The sequence below is a fragment of the Nothobranchius furzeri genome, chromosome 5 (assembly GCF_043380555.1).
Source record: "Nothobranchius furzeri strain GRZ-AD chromosome 5, NfurGRZ-RIMD1, whole genome shotgun sequence".
NCBI classification, from domain to species: domain Eukaryota; kingdom Metazoa; phylum Chordata; class Actinopteri; order Cyprinodontiformes; family Nothobranchiidae; genus Nothobranchius; species Nothobranchius furzeri.
In genome coordinates this window covers 67,515,336-67,541,767 of record NC_091745.1, presented here as the reverse complement: position 1 = coordinate 67,541,767, position 26,432 = coordinate 67,515,336, and the positions used below count along the sequence as shown (strand labels likewise).

The 26,432-nt window shown below is 39.8% G+C and overlaps 1 protein-coding gene across 3 annotated transcripts in view; it reads right to left on the bottom strand.

Moving 5' to 3' along the window:
- Positions 1–132: 132 nt before the first annotated feature.
- Positions 133–26,432, bottom strand: part of cfap418 (cilia and flagella associated protein 418) — a 29,362-nt gene continuing 3,062 nt past the window's right edge. For 2 of the 3 annotated variants that reach the window (XM_054740959.2, XM_054740957.2), the window contains exons 4-11: positions 26,306–26,371; positions 26,018–26,113; positions 3,886–3,953; positions 3,652–3,737; positions 3,487–3,575; positions 2,727–2,794; positions 1,122–1,718; positions 133–1,025 (exon numbers count right to left, since the gene is read on the bottom strand). In XM_054740959.2, coding sequence (XP_054596934.2) covers positions 781–1,025; positions 1,122–1,718; positions 2,727–2,794; positions 3,487–3,575; positions 3,652–3,737; positions 3,886–3,953; positions 26,018–26,113; positions 26,306–26,371 — 1,315 coding nt within the window. In that variant the 3' untranslated portion in view covers positions 133–780. The remainder of the gene's footprint in view (positions 1,026–1,121; positions 1,719–2,726; positions 2,795–3,486; positions 3,576–3,651; positions 3,738–3,885; positions 3,954–26,017; positions 26,114–26,305; positions 26,372–26,432) is intronic. The other variant, XM_015949963.3, reaches the window with a different exon arrangement.

Below are 26,432 nucleotides of genomic sequence, written 5' to 3'. Positions count from 1 at the left end.
ATCAAACAGCAAAACGCATCAAAAACTGTTGCATAAACTAATTTCTATAGAGGATATTTTCCAGTTTACGTTGCCAATATAAGTAAATGAAAATGTGAAATGATGCATCAGGCAGAAATGACAGGAGATAAATAACATTATTATTCTGTTTATTTGCTTTTTCCCTGCAGGAGTTTTACATCGAAACCTCTGGGACTTCGGAGCCAAGATCACAGCTGCTGCTGCTTTAGTGACGAGCTTCAGGTCAGACCATGTTGTAGCAGTAAAGAATGGATGATAGGAGACAGAAGCTGTATTAAATGTACATTTTTAAAATATTTATTGTTTAAATCCTGATTCCAGAGTTTCACCTTATTTTTGCTTGAGCAAAGGACGTTTGTGAGACGCTTCCACAGCCTGAGGAGCTGCTGCTCTTTGCCTTGCAGTGGTTGATCCATGCAACAGTTAGAATTATAAACAGACCAATAAAAACCCTGACTCCTCTGAATACAAACATTTCATCTGTCGATAAAAAGTGCAGCAGACTCTGCTGCTGTAATCTATATTTAAATGAAGCGGTTACCGGGAACCGCTGAGATTTCAGACATCAACCCATTTTGTCATTTACAAAGGCAGCCGTTCTGTCTGACTGGAACTTTTCCCAACAGCATTCCAATTTCCTCTTTCTCACACAAACGTGTAGACAAAACTGATATCTGCCCCTAATGTCACGATATTTTTATTTTGCACTGGTTTGAACTCTTTAGTGACCAGCACCACTTAGAGACTAAACATCCATTTTTAAAGATCTCCTGTGGTTTCAGGCTCCACCCAGTCCCAGACGTGGACAGAGCCATCTGACGCGGCAGACAACAGCATCCTCGGACGCTCGGGATGCCAGAGGTGGGAGGTGACGACGATCGGGGCGGAGCCAGCGGTCTGTTCTGATAAAACCATGTGACCACAGTGCTGGAACAGCGGCTGTGCATCCTGCAACTCTGTCCTCCAAAGACGCGTGTTGTAAATCTGAACAACTCCATCGAAACCTGGAGAGGGGAGAGAATTCCAACAAGGTCTTAAAAGTTTAATTCAGCCAGTTCAGGACATAATGAAAGTTTATGTTCCAGAACCTTCACACTGACCTGACACGGCGATGCAGCCGTCCAGCACAGGAGACCAGGACACAGAGACGTCCTCTAGTTGGCAGGGATGCGTTTGGACATCCAGCTGAGCCTGACTCACAATTCCACCCAGATTTCTCAGATCCGTCACCACCATGTCTCCCGAGGAGGACAGTCTGACGATCCTGGTGCTGGACAGCTGCGAAGCTATGGAGGCGTCCGACCACCAGCAGACAGAATCACCTGAACGTGGGGGTGGAGTCGAGCGCTGAGGAGCAGCAGATGTCCGAGTGTCCGCAACATAAATGCAACCGTTGCAGCAGCTGGCGAGGAAAACAGAGTCACTCACAAACTGTAAGGAGCTGAGAAGTTCTGCTGAGTCGGTGTCTGTTGGAAGAACAAGAGGATTAAAAACCAAGTCCAGCTGTTTACTTTCCACATAAATATAAAAGTTACCAAGTTTACAAAGCGTCTGTCCTGAGGTCAGCTGGGTCAGCTGGACATCGCTGCTCCGAGCTCCATGAAGGACCTGAGGTGGCGCTGAAAGTCGAGCTGCGATCCTGCTGCCGGTGTCTGAAACACTTCTCCCCTCGACGCTTCCTGCTCTCCTGATCACATCTGGAGTCAGAAGGAAAGAAGTAACAATAATTTAATCACCACGATGGCCTGGAGCCATTTAAAACATGTTAAATTAATATTTATCAGAAACGGCCGATGTGTGAAGCCACAAGGTCCCTGGTAAGAGGCTGAAATCAGCTTCAAAATTGTTTTATTAAAACGTTTTTGTTATTTTCCAGTTCTGACAGAAACAAACATGTTTGCTTCAGAAATGTGAAATGGGTTTCTTCCAACTGTTGGTTACAAATGATTTAACAAAGCAAGTATCTGTACTTCTGACTGGGTTTTAACAGATTCTTCTCTGTTGTAAATAAAGGTTCCTAACAGCTTTTCTCAGGAATACTACATGCCGATTGGAACTCCTTAGGGATATCTACAAAAAGAAGTGACAAACTTGTAAATTAAAAAAAAAAAAAAAGCAATCCACCCAGAATTCACCAGACTTCAACACGATTGACTTAATCTGTGGTAATTTGTTTTGCCCTTAGGTCTGTGAATGCACCGATGTTTAGCAGCTAGAAAGACAAATCTGACATTATCTCCTGATCAATTATCTTTAAGGGTTAAATCGCACGAACACAATCCTAAATTTAAAGCCAGGTTGGGGGACTCTGGTCTGCTGAGGGCTGCTATCCAGCATGTTTTAGTTGTTTCTCTGCTTTAACTCACCTGACTATAATAGGTGATTAACATGCTGCTGTAGAGGCAATTCAAACGCTGAATCAAAAGTGTTAGAGCAGGGAAGCAACTAAAATATGCAGGATAGCAGAACTTGATGGACCTGGGTTCCCGCCGGTTATAAAATTACCTTTATAAGTTTTGTTTTCCAATAATTATAATTCCATGAGATGAATTCCCAAAACGAGAACACAAGTCATCAGCACAAACCAAAGACAAATGATGTATGAATCGCTACCAAAAGCAAAGAATAAATAGAAACTAGATGAGAAAAACACATCAGACCTAACGTCACAACACAAGCTGGAGTTTTAGGGAAATAAGACTCACCGCTGTCGTCTCCTCCAAGGTCCCAGACCTGCAGGTCGGAGCTCCGCCCATCGTTGGTCACCGCACACCTGATTAAAAAAAAAAAAAGAAGTTAAACTAAAGAAGATGAATCCTCTTAAATCTCAGAAAAAATATCTAATTCAACAAGGTTCCTTCCTTCACCTCTAAAAGAATTCATGTTGACGTCTTAAAATAACGAACTGGCTTGTCCCGCTCATCAGTTATTTAGGTTATTGTGTGGTTATAATATAATTTCAGCAGATTTGTCTTAAAATAAAATTAATTAATGCCAGGAAATTCTACAAGCTAAAGGACATTTTGGTTTCTGCAGAAATGAGTTGAGACCAATAGCAACACTTTCAACCGGAGCTTTATGAAAACCTAGCACACATAAACTAAATGACACAAAAACTGACTAAAGGTGGAAGATGAGATAAACATGTTTACTGAACTAAACAAGTTGTGTTTCATCAGAGCTCCAACTCGTGCTGGATTGTAATTATACAACTAAAGGAGTAAAACATAAATCGCTTCTTTAATCCTGTATGGCTCGGTGCTTTATGAAGTCCTTTTTCTTCTTTTAAAGACATTTCTTTTCATTTATGACTTTGTTCCTTTGATATGATAAATTTATTTTATCTTCAACAAACTAAATCCTACAAAAAAAGCTTTGAAAACTTTTTTTTGTAAACTAAATAAAAACAACAGATCAGACATTAGTGGAGGGAGACTAGAAGCGAGTCCAGCTCAGGTAACTCACCTGGATCCTGGAACATGTCTGAGGTGACGAACGGGACCTTCTGTGAAACCACCGTGGACAACTTTAAAATCCCGTTCTGCACAGAGACCCTTAACACATCGTAGCACAGAAAAGGCTTAGAATTGACATTTTTAGGTTAAAAGCAAAAATCTGACCTTTATTTACCTTGTTTTCATCTGCAAAAAGCTTCAGAGGCAAACGAAGTTCCAGAATTTCATTTCTAGGTGAGCTGTAGCCAGCGACGCAGACAGCTACAGAAAAAATAGGAATAAAATAAAGGTTTGCTCCCAGTTCTGACATCAAAATATTCTGAATTAACACAGCAATTAAAGTAAAACATCACATTTCCTTTTAAACACACATTTGATGACGATGAATGATCAAGACAAATCCACTCACTCTTTTCTGATGTCCACTCGATCACCCGAGTGGGATTTTCCAGCTGAAACACATGGAGATCTTTGTATCTGCAAAAAAAAAAAAAGCTATCTCAGTTTGGTGCATGTCTCCCATCACCATTAACATTTGCTCAACAGCAAATGCTTTTCTCAAAACAGCTAGAGCAAAATCCTCCTTGATGATCTTCAAACACATGTCACCTGGTCACCTTTGTTTATAACAAGAAAGTCAAATGACTGTCATGTTTTCATCATGAAAGTTCACTCTGGAAGTGTTCCAATGCAAAAACAGTCAGATCTTGATGACACTAGCTGAAAATGAACGAGACAAAGCTACAGGCTGTAGAAGTTTCCAGAGAAGTTACAGATTACTGTATTTAGTGAGTACAAGTATGTGCTTTTTGCAGCTCTAATTTGTTCACAGCATTGTGTAAAAGCAAAGTACAAACATTTACATCAAACATAAGAGACACTGTGTAAAGCTGCAGAACTGTGACATGAAGACTATTCAATATTTGTGTGTATAGTTTATTTTGACGGATGGTCATTTTATAAACAAGCAGAGAATTAATCTGATGCATGTTCAAAAGCAAGAGCAACTTTTTGGATTTAATGATAAAATGCTACTATGATGTATAAAAATGACTAAATGTCTTGCAGAGGTTGAACTAACAGTTATGATCAGTTTGTCTCTGATCAAATTAAAAGCATAAAAACTTTACTTTGAATAACTACTACTGTTACCATCACTTTACAGAATATGTAAAGAAAAACAAATCTAAATAAATCTGTACTTATTTTCAATTAAACGAGCAAAACACAAATAACAGCTGATAATTTGAATTAACACAACCTTAATCCTAGCACACAAATGCAGAAGAGGCATTTAATTACCTTATATTTAGAGGAGCTAAAGGGGAAATTTATTAATTTAGTAGTTGATATTTGATGTAAAATCAACAAGCCGATTTTAACGTAGTTTTATTTTCAAAAATCTGTTTTGTTTAAGGCTGTACATGATGCCTTAATCCCTAAAACTGTAATGTTGACAAAAACGATAAACTTTTTAAGGCGAAATCCTGCTAGCGACTAGCTGTCGCCATAAGCTAACGCAGAAAAATAACATTTTAGAGTACAAGTAAAAAGTCCGCTTACGTTTTTAATGAGTCGATAAACCAGTCATCTAAGGTATCATCAGATTCCGCATCCAGCATGTTTCCAATCATCTCATTACTCTACAAGTTTTAGCTCAACTTCCGCAAATTTTAAATTTGACCGCCTCAAAATAGCAACAGCGCCACTTGCTGGTCGGGAGGTAAAACTGCAGTCACAAAGCAGAAGACGCACTTCTTCAAAGTTAGTTTACAGATAAAATCTGGGTATAGAGCTGTTTAAATATCTGCTTTAAATTGTTATTTAGTCTCAGTATCCACTATTGTTTTATAAGAAACATTTTGTAAAAGAAAAGCATAATTTTGGTTCTCTTTCAGTTATCTATTAAAACCTGTGTGCTTTAAAAAGAATAGACAAAGACTTATGTCTAAGGTAATAAGTGCTTTTTGTTTTTGCTGGCATCTTAATTCTAATCTATTTAATTTGATAAGAGTTAATTCAACCAATCAACAGCTGTCCACGTCCAAAGTGATTTTTTTCTTCAGCTTTTTGAGTGCAAGAAACAAACTCTGGCGATGACAATTAAAACTCAAAAAGTTGTATTTCAGGAGTTTGAATTTAGCTTGATGTGCATGATTTATGTTTCAGAAATATTTATTTTATTAAAGAAAACAGAAACTTTAGAAATTTCACTAAGACTCTAACTCAAAAAAAAAAGATATTTTATTCCTTCTTGTAAAGTAGCAATTTTAACATCTCTTTTTTTTATTTGATGTTACACAGAAATGTTTAATTCAGTGAATGAAAAATTAGGTCACCTAAATATATTTAGAATGCAAATATTATTATTTTTTAAAGTTTCGGAACATGCAGATGAAAAAAAACATTTTATGTTTTAGGAGAGAAAAAAGTAGGATATTTTAAACCCTGACCCAAAATACTTAAAATACAATCAGATTTGAATGTTTCTTAATCTGGGAAAGCTGTTTATCAATATTTGTGTGATGCTGATTTAAATGTTTTTTCCTGAACAAATTAAAACAACTGGACTTCTTTGGTTTCTTGAAGACGTTTTGTCTCTCATCCGAGGAGCTTTGTCAATTCTGACTGGAATATGGGACAATCAAGCTTATAAATAGTAGCTATATGTTGTTTCTTAATGAGCAGACACTATCTATGAATACCCATTCTCCCAACCCCTCGAGTAATCGTTGATATCGTTCACACCTATTGTGTTAGAATGGTTAGATGCAGGAGGGTGTCCTAGACAGAAACGGCTTTGGAATTAGGTTTAGAGCTGCATTGTAGGTGCTGGAAATATAAAACCGGAGACACTCATCTGTTTAATGTTGCATTTATAGAAAACAACTGCGTAACATAATAAATCATAAGGCACATTGTTTTTTCTGCAGTTATTTTGTGAAAAAAGGAGTTCAGGGCTTTAAAAGGAATAGTGAATCCTGACAAGTTTATGAATTTAGCAGAGTTCGAATCACTGTTGTGTGAGAATACCTGCAGAATACAGACATAAAACATTAAAAAGTTTTAGATGTTAGTATCAGTCATGATCTTTTTTATTCTGATTATTATTTATATCACCAGGAAGAAAACTGGCTGAAAGGTGAGCAGCCAGAGTTGACCCTTGCTTTTAATGAGCTCTGTTACACAACTGGGAAAAAAAAAATCACAAAATACCAGTTATGTGTGTGCAGATATGCGTGGCTATGATTTAACGCACTTCAACAGAGATGAGACAGAATACTGCTTAACTATTTGAGTCAGTGCTTTGGAAATAGTATTAAGCTGATTCACTCTCTCTCTTTTTCCATTGATTATCCCGCTGAGACGATCACTGGCAAAAGTAATTTATAGTTAAAGTATCATGGATTAAAAATAAGAAACAAACGAATAAACAAAGACAAACTGTGTTTAACAAACTAAAGTTCAGAGATGTTTATCAATTTGCCTCTTTTTAACAGAAGAAAGAACATTTCCTTATGTAACACAATAAATCAGTGTCTGTCTGGCATCAGTGCCAATTTATGACTCTGGAGTAAAGACTAAAGCAGCTCTTGATAGCTCGGTGTTTTCTCCTGGACGGACTGGTGACAGCATCCTGCCCACGTCGCTGCAGCTGTTGTTTGCTCTTCTTCCTCCTTCACTTCAGCCGCTCTGCTATACCACTCTTCCTTCTGTCTGACGGGCAAGAATCTGTCACATTTGTGTCACCCTGCCTTCCTTAGAGAGTAAAAAACCCTGGCTGAGAGCTAAATCAAAACTGAAAAATGTGCATGAATGTATACGGTTCTGCCCTCTTGCATCAAATCAGATTTTAAATATTTGGAGATTTGGGAAAACACTCCTTTAACAGTAAAAACTAAAAATCATATTTAGAGCTGTTTTGGGATGAATGAATTTTGCTTTGCTTATCATTATTATAACAAAAAACACTATTAAAGCATCACATCCATGTACGCAGTCTAAAATTACTGGGGACTCCTGTAGAAGCAAAAGACAATTAAAAACACTGCAGCCATTGAGACACTGATTAATTTACATTGATCTAACAGTAAAAGCTTCAAACTGGGTCATGAGGTCATAAATCTGGACAACAGTCCCAAGCAGGTAGCACACCTACTAGACAATGTCTGAAAATGACAAGATTTCTTGGACAAATTTCCTCTTGAATGTTTGTAAAAGGCTTGAATTTGATAAAGCGCCTTCTAGAGTCCCAGAACTCCCCCAAGGCGCTTTACAACAACCCACGCACACACACACACACATTCACACACTGGTAGGTAACCTGCTCTACCTTCTGAGCTACTGGGTCACCTCCTAATGCACTGATGCGCGTTTACTCGGTGATGCAGCAAGCAACAAGTGGGAAACAAATGATGTGCACTGTTGTGAGGTCTCCTGCCCGATGAGACATTATTTATAGGAATCATGACTTCATCGTTGTTATTCCAGAATTAAACTTGCAAGAGTTCACAACAGCTATGAAAATAGATCAGATCTGTTATTTGTGATAAAGGTCTGAGAAGCTCCCAGCTGGTAGGCGTTGTGCAAAACTTTCAGTCAATCAGTCACACCAATCAAAGCTTTATTTATAAAGCGCCTTCCGCGACCCTGTCGGGAAGCCCAAGGTGCTGAACATGGTACATGAGAAATGTGAAACATGATGAATAAATCAAAAATAAAAGCAATTCAAATCGTGCAAAAAAGGTAAAACATTGAATGGGTAAAACGAGGGATAAATAGACCAATGAAAACAGAGAAATAAAAGCTGCAAGCAGCGTTGTTCGGCCCTCGCAGCTATGCGCCGCTCCGGCCCGGCCGGCAGCCCGGGGCACCCGGGCAAGTCCACGGAACATAGACGTCGACCACCCCGACACCAGAAACTGAGAACGGTCTCCTCGTCCGCACCTCACCCTGACTCAGCATCCCCTCTGAGCCCACCATTAAGTTACACGTCTCACCACTAGGGGATACTCTATCTTTACCACACTGGTGGTGTGATGACACAGACCAACTTTAATGCTATTCTGACCACGTTTTTTGAAGTTATCGCAGGTTAAAGTTATCTAGGGGGCGCTGTGACCAACTACAGCAAAATCCCATTGAGGTAAGCTTTGGTTGACATAGATGGTTTTCTGTTATTTTTGCATTAATCAGACGTAATCTTGAGCCAGAGAGACGAAAGGGGGTGGAGCTAAAGGGGTTTGAACCAACAAACACATCAATGTGTTTGGGATAGTCACGTGATAACACAAGCCAAGTTTAATGCCATTCTGACCTTGTATTGGGAAGTATTTAACTTTTAATCTTATCTAGGGGGTGCTGTGACCAATTACATAAAAATTACATTGAGGTCCTCTTAGGGAGTCAAAGATGGTTTTATGGTAGTTTGGCATCAATCAGACGTTGCGTACGTTTTCTAGAGCCAGAGAGCTGAAAGGGGGCGGAGCTAAAGGGATTTGAACCAACAACCACATCAATCTGTTTGGTCTCCTAGACTCACTCTGTCAGGGTTTGGAGCAAATTAATAACTGGATGCAGTAAAAACTTCCTCCAGTTGAACAAGACAAGACTGAAGTCATTGTCTTTGGGAATGAGAAGGATAGAATGGAGGTTATTGATCAACTTGGCTCTAAAGGAATTAAGACAAAGACCCTGATTTGACTCAGACCTGAGCTTCACTGGTCACATTAAGGCTACAACTAGATCAGCATTTTATCATCATCAAATACCACGACTCAGAGGTCTCGTGTCCAGACAAGACCTAAAGAAGCTCATTCATTCGTTCATCTCCAGCAGGCTGGACTATTGCAATGATCTTTTAACTGGTCTTCCAGAAAAAGCTAGGAAGCAACTATAGCTCATTCAGAATCCTGCTGCTAGAGTCCTAACAAGAACCAAGAGAACCGAGCACATCGCTCCTGTTTTTAAATCTCTACACTGGTTACCAGTAAACTACAGAATCGATTCAAAGTGCTTTTACTAGTTTATAAATCGCTCAATGGCAGGGGGCCAAATACATGTCAGATCTCCATCCTGTATATACGCCCGGCAGGGCTCTGACATCTTTAGGAAACAGTGAGCTGGTAGGACCCCGGGTCAGAACCAAACAGGGTGAAGCTGCTTTTAGCTATATGCTTCTTCATGACCTCAAATGTGCCCCAACTCTAGTAACTTTTAAATCAAATTTTAAAAAACCTTCAGGAATTCATCAGTTTTTGAATGACAGTTCTGCCTGTAACTGTTCATCCTTTAACTTTGTTCTTTTCTGTTAATTTTTAAATCAAAACTTAATTTATGTGTACTTTCTGTCATGTTGATGCTATTCTTGCTAATTGTAAAGCACATTAGATTGTCTTTGTGTATGAAACGTAAACAAAGCTGCATCGCCTTGCCTAATGTTCTGGACAAAGATGCAACCTCTTGTTTGTTTTATTTTATTTGAGCTTCTATCACTATTTTACATATGATTAAAATGTACATTTAAAATTAACATTTTTTTGTTTTCAATATAAAAAACAGCAGTAATTTCTACAGCAAGAGGTCCAACAATAAAGGACTTTGTGTAGAAGTGGTTTTAGGTTTGTCAGCAATGTACTCTTATGGGAAATTAGCTTCAAATGCTGAAATGTACTGATCACTGCTGACCACCAGAGGGGGGTGTTTTCTTTTTACACTTCTGGGATCCAAATGTGTAACGGCAGCTCATGTAAAAAACGGATTTCATTTGACTGAATAGGGGACTTTAACTATGAGGAAACATTTTGTTAAAACATCATTTAGATTATTTACACAGTTCAAACATTGTTCTGATTTAGAAAAAGAGAAATAAATCATCTTTTATGGTTATTTTATATAAATGTATTGTATGCTGATTTAATAAAAACTTTCATCCATTTATTTTACTTCCATGTTATTTTATGCTCTTTATGTAAGAATTTCTAAAATAAAAACACCGCCAATAATCTGTTGTTTTCTTTTATGTCGTACAAAATACAAGAATGTCTTGAAGTTGTGTCAGAACCGCAAAGTTCCGGAAATAAATAGTGCCGTTAGTTTGCGTCACGTGACCACGTCCTGCCCTGCTGCACTGTGCTGCTCCGCAGCGTCATTGGGCCAGCGTCTGCGTCGGGCTGCGTGGTCTAAGTTGTCTTGACAACAGAACAACAACAACTTCAGTACCTTTGATGACGTCATCGCTGCTAATAAGCAGCACTCCTTTGATTCGTCAGAGCTGATACAAGTCAGACACACACACACAGGCTCGCATTAGCATTTCACTTCTTGAAGAGAAACCAGTTCACACGTTACCAGAGACAGACTAAAAACCAAACATGACTTTAGTTTCAATGACTTCACGTATTTTTAAGGGTTTTAATTTTATCACAAAATCCTTGAAAAAGACGAGAAAACAAGTTCCCGTCCAACCTGATTTGACGAAGAAAGAATGTGACAAGACAGCTGTCGAAAAGCAAGCTAAACCAGCCAGGGATAAACTGGTGAAGAAAAATATCAGCTGTAATGTGGATTATTCATCCACACAAGGAAAAAACCTGCAGAAGTTGGCAGATTATAAACTAAGTATTTGTAAGCTGGCAGAAAATTTGATTGAACTAAAGGAACAAAATGTCCAGCTAACAATGTCTCTAACAGCTGCAGAAAAAAGGGCTATTGCATCAGAGACTAAATCAGAGGAATTACAGAGGAAGTTGATGGAGTATCAAAATGCTATCATTAGTCTGACTATAAAGCTGAATGAAAAGAATGAAAATTACATCCAACCAATCTTCACAAGAAAACCAGAGAAAGGAACAGTTTCCATTCAGAGTGAGTCTTTTGTGCAAGGCAAAGCTGCTCAAACTCAACGCCACACCATGAGAAATGTTACGGCTGAGCCAGTTTTGATGTGTGACTTTAAACCGGCTCCCAAAAAGCAAATATCTGTTCAAACCAAGCCTCGTGTCACGAAATGTGTCACGGCAGAAAAGACTGATGTTTCCACTCACAGTGAGCCCTGCATCCTGGAGGAGTTCACTAAGGAGCCAGTTTTGATTTCTGATGCAAAACCAGCGGCTGGAAAAAAGGAAAATGTTTGTGTCCGATTAGGTAAGGAAACAGACAAAACACATGCAGAAACTAAAGACACTCAGTCCTTCAAAGGAGGAAACGAAAGCCCGTTGGTGAGAAAGGCTGCTGCGGTCACAAAGGAAAGCAACAAATTTAAACGTTTTTTTGAAAGTCCAACAAAAGACTTTTGCCGCCTGTCAAATGGGCAAAGTAACTGCTGGATGAATGCTTCGGTTCAGGCCATTGCAAATCTGCAAACTGTTCAAACCGCTCTCCAATATTGCACCAGAGAAGACCTGATGCGTTCCCCAGCTATTCCATCTTTTTCAAATTTTTTACTTAAAGTTTTGAATAATCCAGGAAGACGTTTCCAGCTAGATGAAATATTCCCAGTCCTGAGGGACATAAGCCGGGTTATTCCATCGTTACAAGTGGGACGGGAGAACGACATATGTGATTTTTTGACACCAGTCCTGGATTGGTTAGAGAAATGTGGCGTTCAGTCCTTTCTGACGAATAATCGTGTGAGCGAATGCAACTATTGTGGATGCAGTTCATCTTCTCCTTTCCCCATTGGGAACATGGCTTACATGTTTATGACTCAACAACAGGAAACAACCAACACTCTCCTGCAGCGCCTGTTGGATGATTTAAGTCCCAAGACGTGTGGCGTCTGCCAAGCAGAGACCACCACAAGTAATTACCTCAATTCCCCTGATGTGGTGGTTTTATATTTGGCCAGAGGCGCTGTGAACAGAGATCTGGTGTTGCCAGATGCAATCCTAAACGTCCCCCAGCAGACCGGCACACAGACCTATAACCTATCATCTGTCATCTGCCACAGGAATCTTTCCAGTAGGAGTGCACACTTTTACACTTACGTAAATTATGAAGACAAAATCATCAAAGCTGATGATTGGAGAATATCAGTCGCAACGACCAAGGACGAGATTGACATGTACAAAAATGGAATAATCTATATTTATGAAAAGAATGTGTAGAAAATAGAAATTTAGTAGCTTAGCCACTGTCATTAGGAGTTTGGAGACCATCTTAGCCTATTAGAGAGCTAGGATGTTAGTTAGAAAACAGGTTAGCTGTCAATTTTATAACCAGGAGGTACCTCATCATTAGAAGATTAAATTAAAAAAGCGGTTTAAGGATTATATCACAGAAAACAAGTAACTTTGTGTCTCCTTTTACTGCAATAGGGGGGTTTTCTCCAGGTGCTCTGGTTCACCCCCCACCTTTATCTTTCTTACTTCAGAGCTCCGAAGCCTTTATGATGTCATCAAAGACTTTGCCTTCCACCTGCAGGCTTTATTATTGTTGTTGCTGTGGTTGTTATTGCTCCTGATGATGATGCTGCTGCTGCCCTGCCATGTGAAGTCAGCAGTTACTATCACTAGTTAAGGGGCCTCCTGCTGCAGCAAGCAGGGCCCTTAACTCTCAGGCTTCATTAGGGACATTTTTGTCCATTTGGGCAGTTTTTTTTTTCTTTTTCTTTTTGACGCCATTTCACCCCCTTTTATGAATATGGTACAAAATTTTGTAGCAAAAACTCTCTGGACAAACTTTGAAATTCAATTTGGAATTTTTAAAATAGACCAAGGGAACACTATGAAAAAAAAAAACACTATACACTTGAGACTTTAGAGGACAAAAATGTCTACTTGTAAAAGTGGCTATAAAAATGTATACCGTACATTAATATATATATATATATATATATATATATATATATATATATATATATATACATATATATATATATATATATAATAGGTCTGTTAAACAACTTCAGCCCTGCTCAAACAAAAAAAATTCAATCATTTTGAGGCTTTTAACCCTTGAAATGCCAGTTTGAATACTCAAAGTCATTAATGTAATTTATGAAAAAAACACTAAAACAGTTATTTTCTAAAAAAGACATTTTTTTGCCTGGGGTGTTTAGTACAAATCAGTCTTGATTATGTTATGAAATATCTAAAATTTAGAAATTTTTGCATTTATGGTTTTTACATAGCAACAGATTTAAAATTTACTATACACTATAACTATTTTAATAATGTAACAAAATAACAAAAATATTATTGTATACATTTTTTACAGCCACTTTTACAAGCTGACGTTTTTGTCCTCTAATGAGTCTTTTGAAAGAAAATTAAAGTGAAGCCTGACGATTAACCAGGTTTCACACTGGAAGCATCAGCGGCACGAAACGGCAGCGGACCGGTTTACCCACAAATTTCAAAGCGGTCCTTATCAACCGAGTGCATTTACATGCAGCCAGTAACCCTTTTAAAACCCGAATATTCACAATAAACCGGTTCCGCACGGCCATGTAAACACCGCCAGAAACCCGGACATGCTCATAACCGGGTTTTAAAAACCCGGTTACTACACCTGGGGTAACCCTTTTCTAACCCGAATGGTTGGTCGTGTAAACGCATATCGGGATATCCCCATCAAAGCGTGTTTTCTGCGCATGCTCTGTTCGCAAGGAATCTTGGTCTTTTGAGTAGCGAGACGTCTTGTATGCGCCAGAACACCGGAAGTAAACAACAAGTTGGGAGCAACATGGCGAGTCGCGGCACGGCACCACACTTTTGGAGTGACAAGGAAACCTCTGTCTTCATCGGTGGGTCAATACCAGCACTAAAGCGCAAACAAATGCGGTCACTATCTCTTCCGAACTGGGAAACATGTTGTTTTCACGGATACCGGAACAAGAAGAACTGGAAATGACGCATATTGCGTCTTTACGTAGTCCATACGTCTTGACGCTACCCCAACGTCCGCATTTAAATGGGGTTATGCAAGTTAGGGGTAACTCTTTCTATTTATGCTTGTAAACGGGTTATTCTGATCAACTCAGAAACCCGAATACCGACCTTAACCCGATCATAACCCGGATATTGGCTTCATGTAAACGTAGTCACTGGGAGAGTCTTGGCAGCGGCACTGCTCTTCGCTGGACTCACGAGATCACAAGATCCCTCGAGACTTCAGGTCACGTGAAGAAAATCATGTTTGATATCGATGTTTGATCTCATTTATGTTGTTCGTCCCCACTGCCAGGATTAAAGCCATGAAAACACATCGCTGCACTTCTGGAACGATGCTGTGAATAAATAAGTCGTTAGGTCACACGTAAGCTTCATATATATGAAATAGCATCGCTGCAGAACTTTTATTTTGAAATTTACCAGTGATTTTACATTGAAACCATGTGTGATTCTCTATCTAGCCCTATGTTAAATGTGGAAATTGACGCATCCCAGAAGCAGCACGTGGCAAAAATAGAACCCGATCCCATCTTTAGCGGTGCAGCGCCTGGAAATTGCCGCGTTGCTGCTGGTTTGAAACTCCCCATAGACTAATGGACTCTATTGGGCCATTCCCATCTGTACCGGGTCAGCCCGGGCCGGGTAGCCCCAGTCGGCCCCAGCCTGGCCCGGTTGATTCCACACATCCTTGCCCTAAGCCCATGTGGGCTGATTCTACCCACCAATCAGAGGCTTGCTCTAATGGAAGGTGTGAATTTGCTGTCAGCAGTGGGTGTGTTGGCCTTGGTCGGCCTGAAGCAGACCCCCTCGAGAAGAGGGCTGAGAATGAGCCTTGGTTGGCCCGGAAAAATACTAGGCCACCCAGACATGTAAACAACCTAATGGGCCATTCCCATCTGTACTGGGTTGGCCTGGGCTGGGTAGTGTAGGTTGTTTACATATCTGGGTGGCCTGGTATTTTTCCGGGCCAACCAAGGCTCATTCTCAGCCCTCTTCTCGAGGGGGTCTGCTTCAGGCCGACCAGGGCCAACACACCCACTGCTGACAGCAAATTCACACCTTCCATTAGAGCAAGCCTCTGACTGGTGGGTAGAATCAGCCCACATGGGCTTAAGGCAAGGATGTGTGGAATCAACCGGGCCAGGCTGGGGCCGACTGGGGCTACCCGGCCCGGGCCGATCCGGTACAGATGGGAATGGCCCATAAGCTACCTGGCCCGGGCCGACCCGGTACAGATGGGAATGGCCCATATTTGAAGCAGTGACGTTCCGCTGCCGCTCTGCGCCGCCGATGCTTTCAGTGTGAAAGCGGGGTTATTGTTATGCACCTGCATTCCACGGACGTTGTTGCAACTCAAACGGCAGCGTGCACCCCCACAACTTATACATCAAAATGAGCGGCTGTCACGATGAGAGGATGGTTTGGACCCAAAATGCAGATACCCAGGATGACACGAGGCAGGAGTTGATATAAAGAAAATCCTTTTATTTTAGGATGAGTACAGGAACAGGAGAGAACAGGAGACACGTAAATGAGATGCAGACAAAGGACACATGAGGGCGCTATGAAACACAAAAGGAGAACCTGGAGTGGGAACTGGAGGGGCTGGGGAACAAAGGGACACAAAAGGGGAATCTAGAGAGGGATGGAGGACATCAGGAGACACATGGGGAAAGACGCAGACACAGACCATGACAGCGGCTCGGCCATGGGAGGTGTGCTATTACTTTTCTAAGCGATCCGATTTAACATTGCTAAATTATTAACAAAGAAATTAGAAAAATTTCTCATTTTTGGGCAGATTGTGCTACCCTTTTAAACTTTTAGTGTGTGGCATTTTGTTTTTACATTTGCATAAAAACTATCTTGAGCCAGGTGGCAGGTCCCTTTTTAAAATGCACCAAAATGCAAAAATAACAACTACACATGTCTACAACACTATAATACACTTATTTATACAAGTTATCAGCAAAAAAAAGTTGATTTTGGTGTGACTTGCTCTTTAATATCGGATATCAGTATCGGCCCAAAAATGTCATATCGGTGCATCACTAGTTCAAACATTTAATTGTTAAATAAACAAGGATCCTTGAGGAACAGCTTGTAAAATCATCACTAGAGCTGAGGAGATAATGTAAAGAATGCCTGTGTTCACTTAGACTGTAGGATTATAATAACGTAATTAATATTTTGATTTCAAAGATTGGCCACATCTTATTATTGACTAACACTTTGTTTGATAAGCTTTATTAAAAATAGAGTTCTTTGATTTATTAAAAGGAGAGTCCATTCTTCATTCTTCTCTTGAGCTGGAAAGAAGCAGTTTATAAGCAAATACATGAGACCTTGAGGCCATATCTCATGCAGACTAGTTCTGTGTCATAGGAGAGGGGGAAAATGACTTTTGGTGGAAAACAGTCATTTCATTCCATTACACTGGCTCTTGGGAGAACTATCCCAGATTATTCTTTGGACTCCTAGGACAGGAACCTTACGAGGAGCACCTGATTATGGCCAGTTAATGGTGAACTGATGCTCTTTTCATTTCCAGTGAATGCCCCCCACAGTGCTCACAGGAGCATTCAGCATTCTGGAAAGGCTCCTATAAGCGTTCCCATCAGAATGATTTTCAACGATATGATTATGAAGATTTTGGGAGCATTATTTGCTTTTAACCATCAAAAAGTCTTTCCTGTGTGCCTCTTGGGTAATGAGAAGCCTTTATGGGCCATTGATTAGGATAAAAGCAGCTGGTATCAATCGGTACTGATAGGGGGTGGGGTTTCTCTCTCAATACTGACAGATTTCAGTTGAACTCCTGGCTTTCTGTGCCATTTTGCACCTTGTTATCTTCATGAGTTAAGGCCTCCTCAGCAGAGGCCCCCCACCATCGACATAGAAATATAGGTCCCCACACTCTATACATCCCCCTTGAACCCCCCCCCCCCCCCCCCCCCCCCCCAAGGGGAGAGAACAAAGGAAGGCCCTACAGTGACTACGTTTACGTGCAGCCAATATCCGGGTTATGATCGGGTTAAGGTCGGCATTCGGGTTTCTGAGTTGATCAGAATAACCCGTTTACAAGCATAAATAGTTGCCCCTAACTTGCATAACCCGATTTAAATGCGGACGTTGGGGTAGCGTCAGGACGTAAGGACTATGTCAAGAGACAATATGCGGTTACCTTCTTGTATATTTCGCTGTCTCTGTACTTTCGGCCGTCAACAAAAGACATAATGTTCATACTTTTCACCAGACCGATGAAGACAGAGGTTTCCTCGTCACTCCAAAAGTGTGGTGCTGTGCCGCGACTTGCCACGTTGCTCCCAACTTGTTGTTTACTTCCGGTGTTCTGGCGCATACAAGACGTCTCGCTACTCAAAAGACCAAGATTCCTTGCGAACAGAGCATGTGCAGAACACACGCTTTGATGGGGATATCCCGATATGCGTTTACACGACCAAAAATTTGGGTTAGAAAAGGGTTACCCCAGGTGTAGTAACCGGGTGAGCATGTCCGGGTTTTTGGCGGTGTTTACATGGACCTGCGGAACCGGGTTATTGTGAATATTCGGGTTTTTAAAGGGTTACTGGCTGCATGTAAACACACTCAGTGTTATCTGTAGGTGTGATCTGGACCCATACCTTGGGGCCATGCTTACAAGAGACGGGGGTGTAAAAAACAACTTCTCTGGCCCCACTATAAGTCTGTAAGGGTCAAATAAAAACGAGAAATCAAATGTATCCATTACACTATCTTCATGTTCAACGTGAATGAAAAACTCAGTGACCAATTATAATCATTTAAAAATGTTTTTTGAGAATACCATATCTTTAAGTTTGAGGAAAACTAACAAAAATCTGAATACCTCACTGATTAAAAATTAAGAAGAAATATTTTCTTGTGAAATGTTTCATTAAGTATTTCTACCATCAGTTTCATGTAGAGTTCTGTCACAGGGATTATGTTAAATAAAATAAAGATGTTTGTTTTAACCGAAGATGCTTGCTTTCCTCTGTTATCTGTCGAGTTATTGAAACCAAAACCATCTTTTCAGGTTCCAACTATTTCACTGAAGGTCTCTGACTTCTTTTTTGAAGAGTTTTATAACTTTTATAGCTTTTTAAACATAATTCAGTTTACAAATCATGACAAGGAATTTTTCATTTGGGATTAAAAAGGATCCTCGAACGACAAATGAAGCACCTTTAAGAAACAAAGTCCGAACCTACCAGGGTAACACTTCCTAAACCAATCTAAAAACAAAACAAATCCCCGATAAAGTCCAGTTTTAGCTGCAGCGTTTACACTGAAACTGCTTTCAGATGTTGAACTTGGTGTTTCTAAAGACCACAGCAGATGCTTCAGATTATCTTCAAATCAATTATAAAGAACTGATGTCTTATAATAAAACATTCCACAATTTAAAGTCCAGGATGAATGAATGAATGAATGTGCAGTGACATGAACCATCTAATGGGAAACATCGACGCTCTGGTCCAGCGGTGTGTTTGCTGTGGTGAGGAGGCAACATCAGTCCTGGTGTTTTCCACAGACCCATCTGAGCTGAGGTTTGTCTCCGAGGGCTGTCGTGTCTGAGGTGGAGATCCAGCTGCACTGGCAGGCGTATGCCCGGAAACCTCTCCTCCTCCTCAGCTTGGTTCTGAGCTTCTGACGGTCTGGTGTGTGGTTCCTGCCAGCAAAAAGACAGCACGTGGGCCAGATTTAGGCCTAGTTTCAACTTCTCCGTCTGCAAATTTGCACTCACACGCACGCGTATTGATGGGAGACATTTTCCATCCATACTTCTCTGTTGGTGCATCAGTGTTGTAAAGCAATTCTCCGTCAGGACAACAGAGGGCGTAGCGGTTTTCTCTTTTTCTTTTTTATTTGAGGGCAAAGGAAGCGACATGCTGACCAATCACAGGCTTGCCGTCTCGGTCGCTTTCAATAAATATTTAGAAAAGTGGGCTCTACTCCATCTGTCCTTGTGAGCCTGTTGGAGAGTCCTGGCAACGACGGATAATGGCGTTGCATGTCTCCATATTGATGCAGACAGTGAAGAATAAACTAGCCTTTAGTCGTTAAGGAGGACTTAAGCTGAGTTTTTAAGAGAGCTGACCAAGAGAGTCTCGGACTTTGGGAACCAGCTTGTCTGGGGCACAAATAGTAATTAAGGCACCAAATGCGGAAATAAAAACTGCAACAGAGTTTTTAGGCAGTTTTTGTTCTTTGTATTGGTTTAACATCACATTAAAATAATTTAATTTGTTCTGCTGCTTTTTTTCTCCCAAGGCGTTCCATGTAACATTTAATCTAAAAACAACAGACCGAAAATATTGGCAGGTTATTTGTTGAGCCTAATTTTTTTCTGACCATCCTCAGACGCTGATTATATGTTTGTGTATGTGTCTCGTTGTCGAGCTGTGAAGTTAAATTCCATTGTACCAGGATGTTGGTCCTCAAGGACAAAGTTGATTCTGGTTCTGAACCGTCACCAGATGGTGAAGCGACTGAAGGAAATCTGGTACAAACTGTGAAAAATCTTTAAAAAAAGGAGTGATATTTATCAGTTTATTATTTCATTACATCACACATCATGCTAATATGAACTTAAAACTTTACTATATTCAACAACTAATTCAGTTTCATTTGCTTTAAAAATCTAAATGCACACAAATGTTTAATAATATTTTCTAGCTTCATTAAGCACAACCCAGCTAAACCTAATTATCGGTTCTGAATAAACAATCTGGCCTTTATCTTTGTTTAATTAAAATGTACACTGGTGAAATAAAAAAACAAGCAAACATTAAACTCAAGAGCCCTTAATAAACTTTCCTCCTCCAGCTGTTTGAGTGTTTTGCTTCAGGAAATAGGAGCTCTTCACTGCTTCCCACCACTCATATTTAATAGTTTTTTTTATATCTTCTGAAATTTCAAAAATGTTTTAAAGCTTTCAGTGCAAATATAGTATTTCACAAACTTGCTGCACTAACAAGTATTTTTGGTTAATCTAGTGAGGATTTTATTCTGGTTCTATATTAAGTTGTCTGATTACTAATTGATTTGTTCTTAACGTTTTATTTTCTTTGTGAGGCCAAACTGTTCATCCAAGGAGTTTGAGTCTTATCTTCTTTTTTTTTAAAATCAAGGCTGCTTTCTGAAAACGAAGGCCATTTACACACGTAGTCGGTTTTTCTAAAAACCGAATATTCAAATTCGCTCATTTAGGAACTGTGCATTGAGAAGCACATTCATAGGTGTAGGAGCCATCTGCTATTATTGTAGAATAATCTAGAACAGGTTTGAACAGTGTGGCTGTTGTAGTTTTTGAACAACAGCTGTTCAATTGTTGGCCAGATGCTGAAAAAAAACGCATAAATCATGCTTTGCTGAAGTTTCACAAATCTCACACTGTGTTTTATTTGATTTTCTTTTATAGTAGAATAATCTAGAACAGGTTTGAACAGTGTGGCTGTTGTAATTTTTGAGCTACAGCTCTTCCATCATTGACCAGATGCTGAAAAAACGCATAAATCTGCCTTTGCTGAAGTTTCACAAATCAGGGAAAGGTTTCACAAATCCCAAACAAGGTTGTATGCAATCTGCTATTATTATAGAATAATCTAGAACAGGTTTAAACAGTGTGGCTGTTGTAGTTTTTGAGCTAGAGCAGATTGAAGATGGTCAGAGTAGAGAAAAATTGGTTGTATTGGCCCTTTAGCCGTTTTCTCGAATCGGAAGCTGGAATCGGAAGCTAACTTCAGCCTCGTAGGGAACAAGGGGTGTAGACTCTGGACCAGGGGTGTCAAACTAATTTTAGCTCAAGGGCCACATTGCGAGAAATCTAGTCACAAGTGGGCCGGACCGGTAAATTAAAAACAACTTCAGATGGTTTTCTTTGTTTTAATACAATCAATATAAAACAAGGCTGGAGCCTGAGGACAGTGTATCCAAAATAGTACAAGTACAACACCTGAAGTGTACTTGAAAATTTGAAAAATATAAAAAATCAATAAATAGAAAAAACATTCCTTATTGATTCAAAGAGCTTACAGATCACATGGCTAGATCAGTTTCATGCAGCACTTAAAGTATATTTGACTCATTTTACTTTACATCTTTTAGCTTTCACCAGCACATCAATATCAGAAGTCACATCCTGAGTGGCGGCCAACTTCAGGATGTGATTCAAGTTCTTGTGCGAGCCTTGAGCGCAGCTTTGTTTTATTTACACTCATTACAGAGAAAACTTGCTCACAAGATAAGTTTATTTTCACTCTACATTTTGTAAAGTATGAAGATAAAGTTTACACAACCATCTTGCGGGCCGGATTTAACCCGCTTGCGGGCCGGATCCGGCCCGTGGGCCGCATATTTGACACCCCTGCTCTGGACCGTTCTGGGACCTGGTCATCAGCGAGGAGGGCATGGGCTGCCCGCAGATAAACTGAGACAGAAGTGACACCAAGGATATCGGCGTCGCTCTGAGGAAGGCTACAGAGTTAGCCAAAACTCGTCCGTAAAAAAAGGTAAACAAATCTTTACGCAGTGTGCGGAAAAGAACAAAATGATGGAATTTGATCTATACCTTGGTAGAAGTGTTTGAAAAAAATCGTTTTTGGCGCTGTTTCTTGTCTTTCGTGTGACAGGCCAAACCATAAAAAATCTCTTCATTTTCTGGGACACCTGGCTACGTGTGCACTCGGCCTATATGATACAAACATTTAGTCCAATACTTCTGTTTCAAATGTTTGGTTCTTGGTCCAAAATCGTGGAATCAACCCCCGTTATTGGTCAGACAAACTCCTTCGATTGAGATATTTTTATTCTTTAGCTTTTTCATGTTTTGGAGTGAGATCTGCTTTTACCTGCTTGGTTAAACCTATTTAACGGTTGCTGTTTTATTCTCAGGAACAGTTTCTTTTTCCTTTATATCATTCAGTTAACAGTTTTAACCTTTAATTATCTTATTTATCTGTATGTCGTGTTTCCACATTGTTTTTTATGTATATTTTATTATGTAGTGTACACTAGAGTATCACTGGGCATCTACCAACCGGGAACGTATTCATAAATAAATAAATATAAATGTGATGATGATATTCACTGCAACCACCTTGTTGCTGTGAGTGTGTGTGTGCGTGTGTGTGTGTGTGAGAACTCCATCGCTGCAGGGTTGAAGCTGAATAATACCACTGACATGACAACATGAAGGGCAAACTCATCATCCTGAGTGCTCCTGAGTGTTTGCAAGTGCTTTGAACTTAAAAGTCACACAAAAAGTAAATTGCAAGCTTCTGGACAAAAACAGAATTGCTTAGTGATAAAATGCCATGGGTTTAGGTGAGAATGCTTCAAGTTAATTTGTGAGTAAAGGACCGGTTGTTTGGCTGCTTCGAATGTTTTCTTTTTTGTTCTCGGAGCACATTTCTAGAACAAAGCAACTTCAATAACTTATCTGTTATTGACACTTGGAAACAATGAGCTTTGTTCATACCCTCATACCTTCAAAAGACTTCATTGAGATTCACAAAGCAAAGCACAAACTGGTATTTTGTCAGACAATGATTTGATTACGATTTAGGTGTTCATGAGCTGCAATCCAATCACCATGTAAAACTTGCTGTGTTGCCTGAGAACACGGGCAAACAGAAGTAACAGCTTTAACGCGAAAGCTAAAGTACTATTCAGTAATCTGGTTACTTCACATGCTGCTGTGACTGGATGAAACTGGATGACTGGGTCCAGTTACAGGCTTGACCCTCTCATCTCCATGGTGACCTCTTGTCTTACCAACATTAGGATATCAGACTGAGGCGACAGAGATTCACGTTCTGTTTCCTCCCATATTCTGACTAAAAAAGCTGATTTGGTTTTTTTGTTTTACCATCTGACGTTTAGAATTTCTAAACTGTTACTGAAGTCATTTTCACTTCTCATCCAAGGAGCTTTCTCAGGACCATGATTAGATTTTTATAAAACCAACAAACAGAGTTGCTGTATGCATAAAACACCAATAAGCATCTCCTTTAATGACTGATGGAAACTGACTAAAGCTCTGTGGGTAGCGTACAATACATAATCCAAGTTCTCCTCAATGACAAATCCACCGAGAACAACAACAGAAACTGGTGCCATCTGATGATTCACTCAGATGATTTGAGTCCAGACGGGCTAAACATAGCAGGACTGACGATGAGCAGGTAGCCGCTGTGCCGACTGTTAGAACAAATCCATCATGTCTGTCCCTAACAGGAGCCGCTTCTTCCTGTCACTTCTGGAGCTCATCATGGAGCTTCGCTCACACTTAAGCAATAAGCACCATGTTTTCTTCAAAGAAAAGGTAAGTGCTGGGTGAAGAAAGAAAAAACTTTAATATTAAAAGAAAAATCTGTATGTTTTAGGATCATCAGCATATTTTATTCTAACTGAAATCTGGATGGAGGTTGTGCCAATTAACCCACCACTTCATGAATTTACCTGCATTTGGCCTTGTGGCGGGTTGGCATGGCAACACTCACCTCCTCGCTGCTCGTTGATGCTCCTGACAAAGAGCTGGAGGCAGACTCCAGAAAACCAACAACCAATGAAAAAGCTGTTCACAGTCTCACCGTTTGTTTCACTTTGTTGCTGCTTTTAACCAAATCCATAAGTGAGCCATCTGGAAACGTCACCACCAGCTGGTTTTTACAGATCATGGTTATGTGATTGGATATCAATAAATAAAATAGCGCATTAAAAACAGCGAGGACTTTAAATCTTGTGATCTGTGTGGATGAACGGTCTCCCTGCTCTGATCCTTGGCAGAAACTGCGGCTCTGATTTTAATAACTCTAGTGAACTGATGGCTTTTGCTGCAGCGTGCAAGCACAAAACACCTCGTTATCAGCGTCAGTGGAACTCAAAGAGTCGGTCATCATGACACCTTAATGCGGTCACGTTCTGCTCAATTCCTGCACCACATGTAATCAAATTACAGGCAACTCATTTCTCACATTATCATAATTGAGTAAAATATGGAGGCCAGCAATGAACATTAATGAATGAATGGATCAAACTATGCTCGCTGAATAAAAAGTCTAAAACCATGAGGAAATGTAAATCAGAAGCAACTTCTACATCATTTCTAGTCTGGATTTTTAGTTGTTACACAGAAAAAAAAGGTTTAATTTTTGGTCTCCGATGGCACCATCTAGTGGCTGACAAGCATATCATAAAAATAATCTCTGGGTCCGCTTTTATAACCCCCCCCCCCCCCTTGTCTTCATGGGTGACCCTGCAAAGAATGGTCAACTTTCTTTGCGGGGTCACCCGTGAAAACAGTGGGAGGGTTAAGATAGCAACTTTGCGGTTTTTATTTATAAATGTGCTTCTGTAGATGACAAACAGAGTTAAACATGTTGTTTTACAACTATTATTCTCATTTCATGTTGTGTTTTCATTTATTTATATTTTAAAAACGTGCTTGTCCGTGAAAAGCTTATCAACTGCATCAGCCAAGGTACTTCCTTAAATTTGAAGCAGGTAAGCGGTACTTTAACGCTACTGGTTAGTTCTGGTCGGTGCTCAGTTTCCTATTGCACGGAGCTCTGAGGGGCAGGGGGCGTGCTCAGCAAAAAGCACAAAGAGGGGGCATGCGGGCCGCCTATTGAGTACCGCTACTGTAAAGGGTCATTTTAGCACATACTGGCCTAAGAAAATGACTTAAAAAATATGAAAAAATTGCAAAGTATCCCTTTTAATGTAAAAAGAGTGAGACTATTTTAACAGCTGATTACACACAAAACTATTTTTTGTTTAACTTTTATTCTGAATCAATCAGATCTTCTTTCTTCACAATAAGTTACATGTTTCTGATTCAGGGAGGACAAACACAAAAAGCGTGTTCAAATATTAAAAAAGTAACAAAGACATTTTTCTAATTATTTTGTCATCATTTAAGTTTCACAAGGAGGTAAATCAACCTGCTTCAGTTTTAAATTGAAAACAATTGTGTTATGATCTGAAACAACAGTTACTCTGTAGATGATGACTTGTTCTCACTGGGAAGTAGAAGTAACGGCTCCTGTGGTACGACATAAATGCTGGTTGCTAAGTGAACTCCTCACATGTTTACAAACATGTTCTCTTAAAAATGAAACACTAAACATCTTTTCTTTCTGAAAAGCTGTTGAGAGGAGATAAGACAGCTCTAAGGTTAAACACTGCCACCTGTTGGCCAAAGAGAAAAATAATCAAAACAGCACCTGTTTGAGTCACGGTGCATTGAACTAACATATCTGATGTACAGTACAACCATTAAATTATACCAAGTTTCATACTAAAAGCAGCTTTGAATACAAACAGCTTTTTTATTTGCAAATTTCTGCAAATTGTATCTCTACAAGGACACAAAAACAGAAAAACTGATTTATGGCTGAAATAATAAAAGCTGGCTAACACAACAAAAGGAGCTGTAGGGTTATTTTGGGAGGTGGTTTGATATCAAGAAGTGTTTAAAATTTAAGCTAAGCTTATAAAAAAAACTAAGAGAATTTTGTTAATTAAAACTAAACTGAACTTTCAAGGTTGTTCTGCCTCCTTAATGCTCGTATTTTGGTGTTTGTCATCAGTTACATTTGAAAGACCATACAGGCTCACCTGAGGAACAGGTAATCACAGGATACGTCCCATTCAGAATCATCAAACATCAGCACCTGGAAGTCACAAGATGTGCATCTCAGCTGGTCACATGACCTGTAGACACACACTGCTGCTAGTCAGTCCTAGCCATCGACATCCTAGCATCCCATACAGTTGCTTACAGCTCAGGATTCTTCAAAAGTGAACATTCTGATCATCAAAATGGAAAGAAGAGATATAAACTGTGAACACTTGATAAATTCAGAAGAGCCATAATGTAAGCAGCCTGAATTTTTTTTTCCGCACCTCTTGGATGTGGCTGTTCCGACGCCATTTGTGACTGAGCTCCCGCCAATGAAAACAGGACAGCACCTGGATGTAGAACAGACAGTACAGATCGTCTCCCGGCTTTAGAAAAAAGTGGTTGAACATC